The sequence below is a fragment of the Phasianus colchicus genome, chromosome 2 (genome assembly GCF_987193195.1).
Source record: "Phasianus colchicus chromosome 2, bPhaCol1.hap1.1, whole genome shotgun sequence".
NCBI classification, from domain to species: domain Eukaryota; kingdom Metazoa; phylum Chordata; class Aves; order Galliformes; family Phasianidae; genus Phasianus; species Phasianus colchicus.
Genome location: NC_143437.1, coordinates 19576523 through 19589428, shown reverse-complemented (window position 1 = coordinate 19589428; position 12906 = coordinate 19576523). Strand labels below are relative to the sequence as shown.

Sequence of the window (12906 nt, the reverse complement as noted above, 5' to 3'; positions counted from 1 at the left end):
TGTTTAAAATTATCTGTTCAGTGCTGATCAATGACAATAATTGTTTTGTACCAATCACTGTTGAAACTTGCTAATTACTTTGAAGGGCATACACACTTGCCTCTTTTTTTCCAAGAAATTTTCAAACATTCACCTTGGAATTATAAAGAAATATAGTTTTAATACATTATAAGTCTCTTCGAAAGTAATGCCTGTTATTTATTTCCCTGGAAACTACAGCAGGTACAAATAGCATAATAACAGAGTTTGATAGTGCAAATTCTTGGCTACAAAACACTATTTTTCAACAGTTACCACCATTAGCTTTGTATATTTGCTGGTGATGAACAAGAGCCTGCACCAAATTGTAATGTCACAATCAAAAATAACACTTGTCCGTTATTATAAAAGCATACCTTTAGAATGTTCACATTACAAGAGCATCATTAACATAGCTGTGTAAAGTGCTCTTTTCCAAAGAGATTAGTCTTCAGTCTTCTGATTTCTGACACATATAATTCGTGAAATAGAAATCAACAAGTGCTACTCCTAAAGTAATTTTATTATGTTAGCCCACAACAGCAGAGGTGGATGTTGGTGGTATAGAAGTAGAGGCTGAACCTTCCTACCAATATTTCATTACATTTTCTTGCTGCAAGATGGCAGCTGAGGGACAGCCTGACAAAATGGTGTCCGACATGGAAGTGCATATGAAGCCAAAGAAGTGGAATTGAATTCCTCCATGTGGAAAAAATGGCATCCATTGACATTCATCAATGCTTGCCAAACATTTATGGAGACCAAACAGTGGCTGTGAGCACAATGAATTGGTGGATAATGAGTCTCAGCAGTGGTGTCAGCAATGTGAAACACAAGCTGCTTACCCAATGGCCAAGCAAGTATTAACAAGCACAGCACGGCACGCAGGCTCTTGTTCATCACTGGTAAAAACACTTAGTTAATGACAGTGATTATGTTGAAAAATTGTGTTTTGTAGCTGTGAATTTGTTCTATCAAATAGTTTTTTTGTGCTTTTAGTAACTGTTGTTGTTTCCATGGCAATAGATAGGAGGCATAACTTTCGGAGCAACTTATGTAGCATAAAATAGTTTGTGATATAATGCAGTGTTTCTTTCCTATGATTCATTCAGTGAGGCCATTCTAGACAGGAAGTGGTGTACATAAAGTTAAAATGTGATGTTTAATTGGTACACTGAGCCTATTGTAGTTAATTATAGGTTTATGCAATTTTTCTCTTTTGTCTTTCAGTTTGGGTTTTGATTCTTTAACCCACAAATATCTAGTTCTGCATTTATAGCTGGAAGGTGAAGACTGTCAGAAATAGTTTCAAAGGGACCATAATCCTGCATTAATGAGCACACAGCTATATGGGAGCCAAGTTACTCTTGTTGAAAAATATTGAAGCCAAACAGAGAAACAAAGCTAAGATCCTTATTCACATGCAAAGGATTTTGCTTAATCCCACATCTCTGAAGGCATGCTCATTCTTTCGTCTTTCTATATCCCTTTTTAACCTGATGCACTTGTGTATGAGAAAGGGAGTTGTAAAGACTGTGAAATTTACTACAATTTTGTGCAAAGAAAGCATGTTTAGTGTGAACCTTTCTTGCTCCTGTGTTCAGCTGATTACATAACATTTATTTATATCAATGTCTAGAGGTTGAACTCTTATTTATTTATTAAAAACAAAGAAACAATACATAGGTAAGAAGAGAGGAAAAGTATGGTGATGCATAAAGGAAATGCTAACACTAAAAGTGAATATTATTCCTCATACCTTAAGTGAATCATTTTACTTTTTTGTGGCATACCACTCAAAGATTTAGTGCTAGCTTTCTTATGATACTTATTACATCTTACATAAAGAGATAATCATAACTGTACTATATCATCAGGGTATCATCAGTTTAGATTAAATGCCTGTTTTTACTTTAAACAGTAGTTTTGTGCTTGAAGAATGATACCAGAGGCAATGTTTAAAATTATGCAATTGTTAACTAATCTTCACATAGATGGTTCCAGTATGTTATTGTTTTCAGCACAGAAAATGCTGGCAGTTGCAAAATTGCAGTAACTTTCGTTACCACAGTTAGTGATACACAGTTTGACTGCAAAGGAACTGGAAGGAGGAAGGAGTAGAGACAGTTCTACCAGTTTCCTAAGAGCTCTGCCAAAACTTGAAGATGAAGTCACTCTGAGCAAAGTCTGATTTGTGATTTGGGCAAGTGGCAGCTTTTTTCCCCCTTGCTTTCTTTCCCAAATCAAACACAATTTGTAATTCTCTTTCTGCCTCTTCTGCATTATGCTACTTTGGAATAAAAGTTAGGGAAAGAAAACAGTCAACAGCAACAACAACAAAGTAGCAAAAAAGGGATTCACTCCACTTACAAAGTTGTAGCTTGGTTCTGAGGTTCTGGAAAGAGAAGAGTTGATACAAAAGGAAAACAAGAAAAACATTCCTAGTAGATACAGTGAAGAGTTGCATTTCTTGAAACATTTAGTAGCAAGAGACCTAGAGGAAAAGGAGAGCTCCTGGCAAATCCGAATGTTCTTCTTTTCAATACATCTGGTGAAGATGGATAGCTTCTGACCATGAAGTTGCTCCTTGATAGCAAGACCTCAGACTTTTTAAATTTATTTAGTAGACTTTGTTGTTCTGCTGTTATGTCTCATAAGATTTCAAAGCTGCAAAGGTCACGAGGTGTGAACTGGAGCAGGAATGAACTAAGGCAGAACTAAAGATGGAAATTGAAAAATTAATTTTGAAATACATTTGGAAGCAAGAGAAACAATACAAAGAAGAAACTAAAGAATATTTCATAGCTAAATTCAAGGGTGGAAGAATGTAAATAAAGAGAAATTCAGACACTGAGGACAGAGTAAAAGATTGTGAATCTAGTTTTTGAGATGTACTGATACAAAGTACACTGATCTGTTACAATATAGATAATGAAGACTGAAAACAGCCCTCAGCATGACTGAAAAGAAGTTATGTTTTCCAGCAGCATCAGTATATGTGATGCAGTACGGAGGGATAGATATGACTAGCAAATGGTAGTTGTGATAATTAATGCTTCCCTTCCCTTTCCACAAAATGTGTAGCCAGTAAACCTGTAATCATTTCAGAAACATCATAATTAGTATTTTCATATATGAGGGAATGTTTAAACTGTTTTGTTAAACTAAATACTTGGGGAGAGCCAGACTGAACTGTCTTTTTTTTGAAACTGATGCATTTTAAAATGCATCAAGCTGAATCCTTTCTCATGAAGGACACTACATCATTTCTGTTCTTACTACAATGTCAGAATTAACTACAGATAAAGAGGTTTCTTTTTCTGCTTGAAGCTTCATCTGTTAGGCAGAAGGAATAATATTTTGTGAGAAGATTGTAATTAATGTGTAACAAATAGACACGCATCATCTTACATGGGAAAGACTGACAGTTTGTAAATGATGTTTTCAGAAATCCTCATTCACTGAGTTACTGGGAGGCTTTCTTTCAGTTTACAACATACCCAGAGCACAACAGAGTGTAAAGATGCTGTAACTTCAAAAAAAAGCACCTCTTCTTTTTACTATTCTGACATGAAGCAATGCCACTGGCAGCAGCAGATGTTTCTTAACAACATAAACAGATGCAACATAAACAGTTACTTAAAATTTGATATTATTTGTTAATGTTGGCATTTAATAGTAAATTCATATCACCATTTAACTACAGTATGTTACATCTTACCTGCATTTTCTTCACTTAAAGATAGGGGTGCCTCTTCTTGATATTGCTTTTAAGATCATCCTATTCTTTGGGAAATATAACAGTTATTTCATACACATAAAAACTTTCAATTTGAAATATACTAAACAAGTTTTTATTTCTTGTAGATTCAGAAAAGATGGAGAGGGTATTATGTCCGAAAATATACCCATAATTACTATGCACTGAAGAAGTACCTAGAAGCCATTTCTCTGAATAATGAGATTGTCAGGTAAAGATAAAAACTCCATGTGGTAGAGCCTTAATTTCCTTTTCTTTTACTTGGAAAAAAAATGATTTTGCTAATTAAACTATTTCTTTAAGTGTAGGATCCCTTCCATTATCAAGTATATGTGTATGTTTCAGTCGTTCTCTTTAATTCTATGTCCTATGCGTGTTGTGCTACATTCTCTTCTCATTTTGACTGTTATGAATTCTAATTTCTTTGAATTAACTGGAAATACCTGGCTTGTATCAGGTTACTAAAACAGGATTTGCCTCTTCACCTATATTCAAAAACTAATAGATCATTATGTTACAAATGTGATCTGTTGAATCTTGTCATATCTTCTTGTTTGGAATTCCCTAATATTTGTTTCAGTTCATTAAAGAAAAAAAACCAACAAAACACAACAGTGCTTATAATTGTATAGATATTTTAATCAATGTGTTTCTTTTATTTAACAGGTAAGATGAATGGTATGATTTTATACTTTGTACTTGAAACTATGTCAAAGTTGGCATGTATGAGCTCTTACTTGGCTATTGGTATATTGATATTCTGCTAATTCGAATTCTGCCTTCTGAAATTCAGAGAATAATTTCTAACTATCAGATTAAAAAATAAAATCTGTCTTTCAGATTAAAAAAAAAAAACACCAAAAAGATAAAACTGAGTTTTCTGGAAAATTTGTCAAGTAGATCATATCCTCTCAGTTTTAAAAATTCTTCACTTCTCAAGTCCAACCAAGAATTGCTGCAGTAATCTTTTGCTCAGGTATATTTGAAACTAATATGTATATTATCTTCAACATTCTTTTGATTAAATCTAACAGATGCTTAGTGAAGATCAGGTGTAGGCCCTCAGCCAAACAGATTTTTCCTGTCATTGGGCTAAGTTGCTGCCAACTGCTTTGGCCCCAAGGTGGCACGGTGTATTTCCTACTAGGAATACTGAACAAGGTGGAGGAGGGATTCTCTGCATATTTGCATCCCCTAGTACATCAAAAGGGAGAGAACAACTTCATTGCTAATAGGTATCTCTGTATATATCAAATATGTCAATTTACATTGTCTGAAATTAAAGGAGTACATTTGTGAACTGGCTGAGTTTTATTCCAGCTTCAGCATTATGGAAATGTATGTGTTTATGGACAGAGTCCCTTGTTACACTTGTGCATTCAGATTAAGCTGCCTTTCAGTGTTTCACACCTCAAGAACACCAAGAAACAACAGAACCATGGTAAATGAAGCAATGAAATTATTTTATCATTTCTTACAGCTACATTCATCAGACTATATGCATTAGTGCTGTGACCATGAATGTAAAGAACTAAGTTTCTCCACAAATAGTACAACCACAGTAAAAAAATAAACTGATTTTTAGAACTTCCATGGTATAAAAAAACAACCAACTAACCAAAAAACACACACTCTAAGTTTGTCATTTCAGAAGTTTGTTTAAGCTGTATTGTTTCTGAAGGTATGCTGTAGTCCTAAACTGTACTGCATTATGTTTCTTAGTCTTCTGTAAAAATGGTAGTAGATTTCTTATCAACAACTACCTGGAATTACATCGCAGGTCCTTTCAAGGTACGGTTTTACCTCATGGTAAAACCAGAGGTTGTGCTTTGCTTTGTTTTCTTTTCTTTCATTAGGGAGAAGCCTGTACAGAATTATCACCCACTTCACAGGAAGTTACTATAGAATTTTGGACATTCTGTTAGTTTACAGCCTGGTATCTTAAAGGAATTACTGACCAAAGTTTGTTGCCTTCTCTCTCATTTTTTCCCAGTTTTTTTTTTCCCATACAAGACATTTATTTTACCAGGAGGTAATCTCATCTGATATCTACATCTTTACCTTCCAGCTTTAATACAAGCCGGCCTTATTTAATAGCTGCCCTCATTTAGTAACTGGACCTTTATCATTTGTCTTTACTGTGAAAGTCCCAGGAGAAAGTAAACTTAATAGAAGCTGCCCCAGTTTAAAGCCATAGAGGGATGTAATTAAGTTTAACAGAAATTGATTTAACAGAAATTGACCTAAAATATAATTAAATAATAATAGTCATATTATGTGTGAGTTTGCACACCTTAACAGACTGCTTATCCTAACCTAAGATGCTGTTTTTGTAAGAACTGGAGATAGCTATCTGTTTTAGTTCCCAGACTGGCTAAAGAATAAAGGGCAAAAAACAATAAGTTTAATTGCTGTAGAGTCTTCATAGAGTCCTTAGTTAAGAAGTGATTCAAAGAATCCCTTGACAGATGGCAAAAGAATGAATTTGTACACTGAGTTCTTTCTTCATAAGGGCATACTCAAATTTTTCTTTAAATTTGTATTGTTTAGCTTCAGTGTAACTTTGTAATGAGTTTCTTAGTCGTAAATTCTGAAATTTGTGCAAGGTTTCAGAGAGTCACAGAATGGCTGAGGCTGGCAGGGTCTTCTGGACACCATCTGGTCCCACTCCCCTGCTCTAGTAGGGCCATACAGAGCAGATTGCCCAGTACTTTGTCATTGAAACTTTTGAGGATCTCCAAAAGGGAGATTCCGCAACCTCTCTGTGCCATCACCTGCATGGTAAAGGATGCTTCCTGGTGTTCACAGGGAACTTCTTGTCCACAAACAGTGGACAGTTTGTGTCCACTGTCTCTTGTCGTGGCACTAGACACCACTGAAAAGAGCCTGGTCTTAGGAACTTCTAAACCAACCAAGTAGGAAACATAGTCTTAAATATTTTTTTAAATAGAATTTTGCTATGTAGATTTTTTGTAATAATTCTTCATATGTTGCAACCATTTGTATTTGAATAAATGCCGATGCATACTGTATTCTGCCTGAATATAGATTAACTGGATGGTTGCATACATAAATGTATTAAAATTAATTCGATTATTTCTCATTAAAATTACTATATTTCATGTTGAGGAAAAATACTTTGTTTTGAAGCATTCTTAAAGCTACATTTAACATCACTGAGACTTGGCAAAATTGCTACAAAGGGAAATATGCCAACAGCAATTAGCATAGTCTGTAAGTCCATATGATGTGTTAGAATTTTGTTTTTTGTGAAGCTGTTTCCAATCCATGATAAGGAAATGGACATCACATAAATTAGCATGCTAGTGCCATTGTATCAAAATAATTTATGGATAACGTCAGTTGTCCAACTGTGTGATTAACTTACACACAGTAAGTCTAAGGTTATCTGCACACTGGCCTTTAAACTACAGTAAAGCAACTTTGCTGTATGTCAGGTGTGCAAGTGGAGATAAGATTTTGGGATGTAGTGTTCCTTTTGCTGATGAATGGCACCATTTAGTTTTTTCCTACGTATACAACTCAGTAAGATAGCACTATCAGAAAACTAGCCAAGCGTTGGCAAAGTACTGGTGTAGGGGGTTCCTGTATAATCAAGGCAGGTAGTTTAGTCTTTGCAATTGAATAAACATCGACTTACATATAGCAGACTAAGACCAGAGCCTAGTTTTAGCAAGTATCATAGTTTATGTAAACACTGTTAACTCATGGATTTCACACTGAGAATATTCACACCATTTTATTTCTCTTTTCTTGTTGGTTCCTGTAGTGAAAGGGTCTTGAGTGTGGCCCTTGTGTTTGACTTTCATCTAAGTTAGACTAGATGTTCTATCAGCAGATTTAGAATCACCATCATCATTAAAGCTTCTTCAGATAGTGCTAAAAAAAATAGATAATGCTAAATGATAAAAATCACTTGGTAATACATATATTTACAAATCCTTTATGCAGTCTAATTATTTTATAATCTTATTGAACAGTGAAATATGGTACTGTTGTATGTTGCTGGTTATCTAATCCAATGTTTGGCTTTTCTGTAAATATGCTTGATCTCATAGCATGGAAAAAAAGTAAGAGTATTGGGTCTATTCTTGATTACTGGAGCATTTCTGAGTTTTATTTATTTTTAACATGAGAAGTACTTTGCTTCTTAAAACTTTTGAGGTATTGCTGTTTTCCACAAAAAGGGCTTGAAGTAAATCATCTGTTTTCATACTAATATGAGGAGAACTTGTTCAGCCTCCATCTGTCTGATTCTTTCTGGTAAAGATAAGTCCAGGTGCTGGCTATTTTCTCAAGTGTCAAAGTATTTTGAAGAATGCATATATTGTCTTATAATTCAATTAAAACGTTCCTCCTCATTGACTGCAGAAGCAATTGATTCTGTAGTCTATTTTCAATTAGTGCCAAAGCCTTTCAAACAGCTCCTTGGAGTTCTTAAAACAATAAAAAGCTCATTTTTGTAATGTTGTCTTTCACTTTATGCTTAATTATCTAATTTATCTTTAACCCATCTTCTTTTTCTTGTCTTCAAAGATATCTAAAGGAAACAGACTATAGTTTTAAAGTTATTTGCCTGTAATTAGAATTTTCTGAATGTAAACATATCCTGTCAGCTTTCTCTGGGAGCCATAGAAACAGAGATGAGTGCCAAATATGCTTTCTTTCATTTGAATATTAATCTTGAGTGATGGTTCCTGTAACTTGAGCCATCTATGCCTTTTCTAGAGAATTTTAGCCGTAACTGCTAGATGTGATAAGAAACATGGAACTAGAATCACTGAGGTTGTTCTTTGTGATTTGATCTACTTTCCTGAGAATGATATCAAGATGTGTGCACTAACTTAAGTGGGAATTAGACCAGAGAAAAGCTTTAAGAGAATCATTTTAAAGTGTTAAATCTAGTTAGATTATCTACAGTCATGTATATTATTATTGGTGTTCCTTCTTAAGTGTGTTGTCCGTAAATCTATCTTTCAGTGCAGTTTCAGAGCATTAAAAAAATCCATGAGAAGTTAGCCCATTTTCAGGTCTTCCCTTTACCTGCCTTTATAGATATTAACACAGTTGTACATACACGTATGATTTTATACAGCATATGTGCTTATATTCCTGTAGGCTTTCAATAATGCATTTTGCAAACCAAGACTTTTTAGATGAAGTTTTTTCTTTTTAGTTTGGTCATGAAATTGAAATAAATTGGCTAAAGCTGTAAAACAAGCAATATCTTGTTTTAACTGCATAGGAAAATAATTTCTGATTGCACTGAGAATAAGATAGGAACCAATATGATTACACAGAAAGCTAAATAGCTAAATTTACAGTGCAGATTGAGCTAGATACACCTCAGGCATGTTTTATTCTATATAAGTCTCTCTTGAGCAAGTGATATTTTAGCCAGTTCTTTGTAATATAGAACAACTTCTTCAGATAAACCTGAATAACCTAGGTAATGTATGTAATCGGTTCAACTGTACTCTTTAAAAATATGAAGGCTGTTTTTTCTCGTGTATTTTTGTATAGCAATAAGCTCACCATTTAGATTAAGAGGTTAAATATTAAGCTTTATTTCACCTATATCCAAAGCAAAGTTTTTAATCTGAGTTTGTAGAAAGAAATTTTAGGTCCTGACATTCAGTCATTGAACTGCATTTATTTTGAACGAGGTGTCTTAAAATTACTGAGATCTTATAAAACATTTTCTATAGACTGACTAATCCTAGAATTTCATATTGTCCTACAAAGACAGGCTTCATGGGTTTATGTTTTGACTGAAGCAGTATCTTTCTGTAAAATAAGTAGAAAAGGGGAAGAGGTACAGTTTCATTAAGCTCTAACATATCATTGACTGTCAGGTAGGTCTTGTTATGCTGTCCATCCTCATTTAACTATCCCACAAGATCTCTTAATGAAGTTAAGCCCCAAGTTCACTCCAGTAATTCTGTGGCAAGAGTTTGTGCAATGTAACAATTCATCACTTGTCATGAAGGCACTTTTAGTTTATACATTTAATAAGGGCATCCTCTAGCTTGGTTAATTAGAAGTGAACAGTTTGCATATTTACTAAATGCGGAGTGTCATTGCCACCACGGCCTATTGCCTACATGAATTATTTCTCTATCTGCAATAAACAGCTGGGTAATTATTACTGCCATAATCAGATAAATTCCCTCTGTAAGGCTTTTCTTACATGGCAATTCTTTGAACTCATCCAAAGCTGAACAAAATTTATGAACTCCAGCAGCTAGGCCACTTTTTCATAGTCTAGTGTCCCTGTTCCCTATTTCAAGGACATGTAGAATACTATAAATATTGTGTAAATTAGGAGCATAAATATGATTACCTAAAGATTACATATTAATAAACTTGATTTTCAAAATACAATTTTCAGTTTGTAACTGATTAAATTATAGCAGTTCTGGTTTTATCTAATTGTAGAGACATGACAGGCCATCTATATACAGGCTATGCTCAGTTATCAGGGAAGAGCTCTACCACTTGAAGACTAAGGACTCAAGAAAGTGTATCAATATTTTTTCATGCACGTTTTGAGTAACTAGGAATGTCATGTGTTTATGAAACTAGAAAAATGACATTTTATATGCCATTTACTGAACTTATTTAAGGCAGTATATTTGTCACTAAAAAATAGGCGGTTATTTTGGTTTGCAACTTTCAGCTTAATAATGAAGCATAAAATTTAAATGTGTGAATTTGTTACCTTAGAAAATCACACATCTTGTTTACTAAAGCAATCTGTGTACAAATGGCTAAGTAACTAATCTTGTTCTACATTGTCCAAGTAGTCCATCTCATATGTATTTTCATCTACAGGTACATAAGTGAGTACTTGATTTACACGTAGATCTTTTGCAGAATCTCTTGGAATTTAGCTTATTTTTCTGTTTTCTAAAGAAACAAAAGAAAATCAAAAAGCATTACTCTCTCTCTTTTTTTTCCCATAAAAACAAAAAAAAATTGTCTTTTTTGTTCTACTGATGGTCAAGTTTGATTTTTTTTTTCTTCTAATGATGCTCAAAACACTCTTCTGCTCTGAATCAGATGGTCTAGTCTAAATTCAGATCCGTCAACTTCACATCCATCAACAACAATTTTATAACAATATTTATTTTAGTCCAATAACCTTTGGCTAAACACAGTCTAGTTTGGTTTGATATTTTCAAAAGATGGAAAAAATACCATTTGTATTCTAATGCAGAAGTTAACTATCTTATGTCCCATATTTCTCCACTGAATTGCTTTAATTTCTTCTTCAAACCATTGCTTCTTTTTATATTCTCCTTTTGTAGACTGAGAACTCATTTAATATCCAAAATCCATACATTAATATAGCCACTTTTTTGTTTTCTGTTTGATAAAGAAATAACAATAACCAACATTTTTATTCTGACGGATTGTCAGTTTGTATATTAATTTATATACCTTTTCAACACAGGGTCATAGAAAAGCTTCAGCTCTGTGAATCCTACTTGTAATACCCCTCTACAAGACATAGTATACTTCCTCATACTGTGAGCATGATTTTTTTTAAGCTGTGCAAACCATTTCCCTATTGTTATCCTCCTTTCAAATTCTTCATACTCTTCACCTTGTAGGGATAATTACATGAATCCATTAAGCTGTTTATCCTTGACAGTGAAGCTAAATCCCAGTTCTTTTACCTTGAACTTCAGGGTTCCTGCTGTCTTCAAAACAAAGCAGCACAAGAGTGTTTAACAAAAGCAAGATTTTCAACCTTTATTTCTCCAATTAGGCTATTTTTTTTATTGTCCAATTTACTAGCTTATTGAAAACATTCACAGCTTCTTCTAAGAGACTAATCTGATCTTCCAGGTGCATGACTCCCAAAGTGATCCAGTACTCATTAGCCTGCTTGTACTTAGTGGTTGGAGGCCTCACCACCATTCACCTTTGGACTTATTTACTCAAGAAAGGATGTAGTACTCCAAGTAACAAATTATATGCTTAGGTATAGACAATAAAATCTAAACATTGGATGTACTCTTAGGCATGAATAATTAGATGCTTAAATCTCTAATTGACTGTACTGTTTTATATAGAAAAGGAACAAAATTTTAGATAATAGACTTTAATTCTGAGTGTCTCATAACCTAAAAATTGTCTGATTTTTTGAGATCTGGATTACATAGTATTTTCAACATATTCTAGCATTTCTGAATAATTGGAATCTAGATGATTCATATTGCTAATTACCCACTGCTTTGAATTGTGCTGTATATGAGTAGTACTGCAGTAGTTAACAATATTAGCTCTCTCCTAAAATGACTGCATTTTTTATTTTAAAAATATAGTTCTCTGTGTTATCTTTCATAGTATTTTATGCTTCATAAGAGCTGACATCACAGATGCTCGGGTGGCAACACAAACTTTATACACAAATTTATTTGGGAATTTGAGAATTTGCTGTGCTCTACATAATGGGTCAATATAAAAAAGCTCTCTCTACTTTGCCCTTGTAAGACCTATTTAATGTGAAAAAAAGTATACCAAACATATGCAGACTTTAAATATCAAAGTAAGTAAAAAATGTGAGTCAGTCAGTAAACTTTTCAGTCAAATTGTTGCTTAAAACCTTGAGAAGGAAAATCAGCTTAGCTGATGACCTTTAGAAGTTATAATATGTTTTTAAATCACCTAGTGATTTAAAATCAACCTACATATTGCCAAGTACCATATATTAAGGTAACAGAAATATATACATGTATATATTGTCGTGCACTGCAGCAGAAAAGTAACAGCTTAAAAGAGTGTGTTCATGTATCAGGAACAACTTAGCTGCAGCTGCATAGCATAGCAGTGTGCTTTCCTGTTGTTATTACTGTGCAGATGGTAGCATGCACAGTCTGCTGGAAATTGCAGTGCCAAAAAATAACAGATACTTTCACATATTTACTGAGAACTTTCATTGGTAGCTGGCTATCTTTAGACATCTTCATTCATATGTTGCAGGAAAAATTAAGAACTTGACAGCTCTCTTAGCAGCTTAGCGTTGCTAGAAATGACCACTTCTGCTGAACTGCCATTAGAATAATTTGTGTGTCAGGGCTGTGTAATCCATTCAGGAC

General features: G+C 33.9%; 1 protein-coding gene across 2 annotated transcripts in view; it reads left to right on the top strand.

Annotated features, from left to right (window-relative positions):
• SPATA17 (spermatogenesis associated 17) overlaps positions 1 to 12906 on the top strand; it is a 90806-nt gene that overhangs the window by 15230 nt on the left and 62670 nt on the right. For both annotated transcript variants that reach the window (XM_031595871.2, XM_031595864.2), the window contains one exon: positions 3886 to 3989. In XM_031595871.2, the coding sequence (XP_031451731.2) occupies positions 3886 to 3989 (104 nt within the window). The remainder of the gene's footprint in view (positions 1 to 3885; positions 3990 to 12906) is intronic.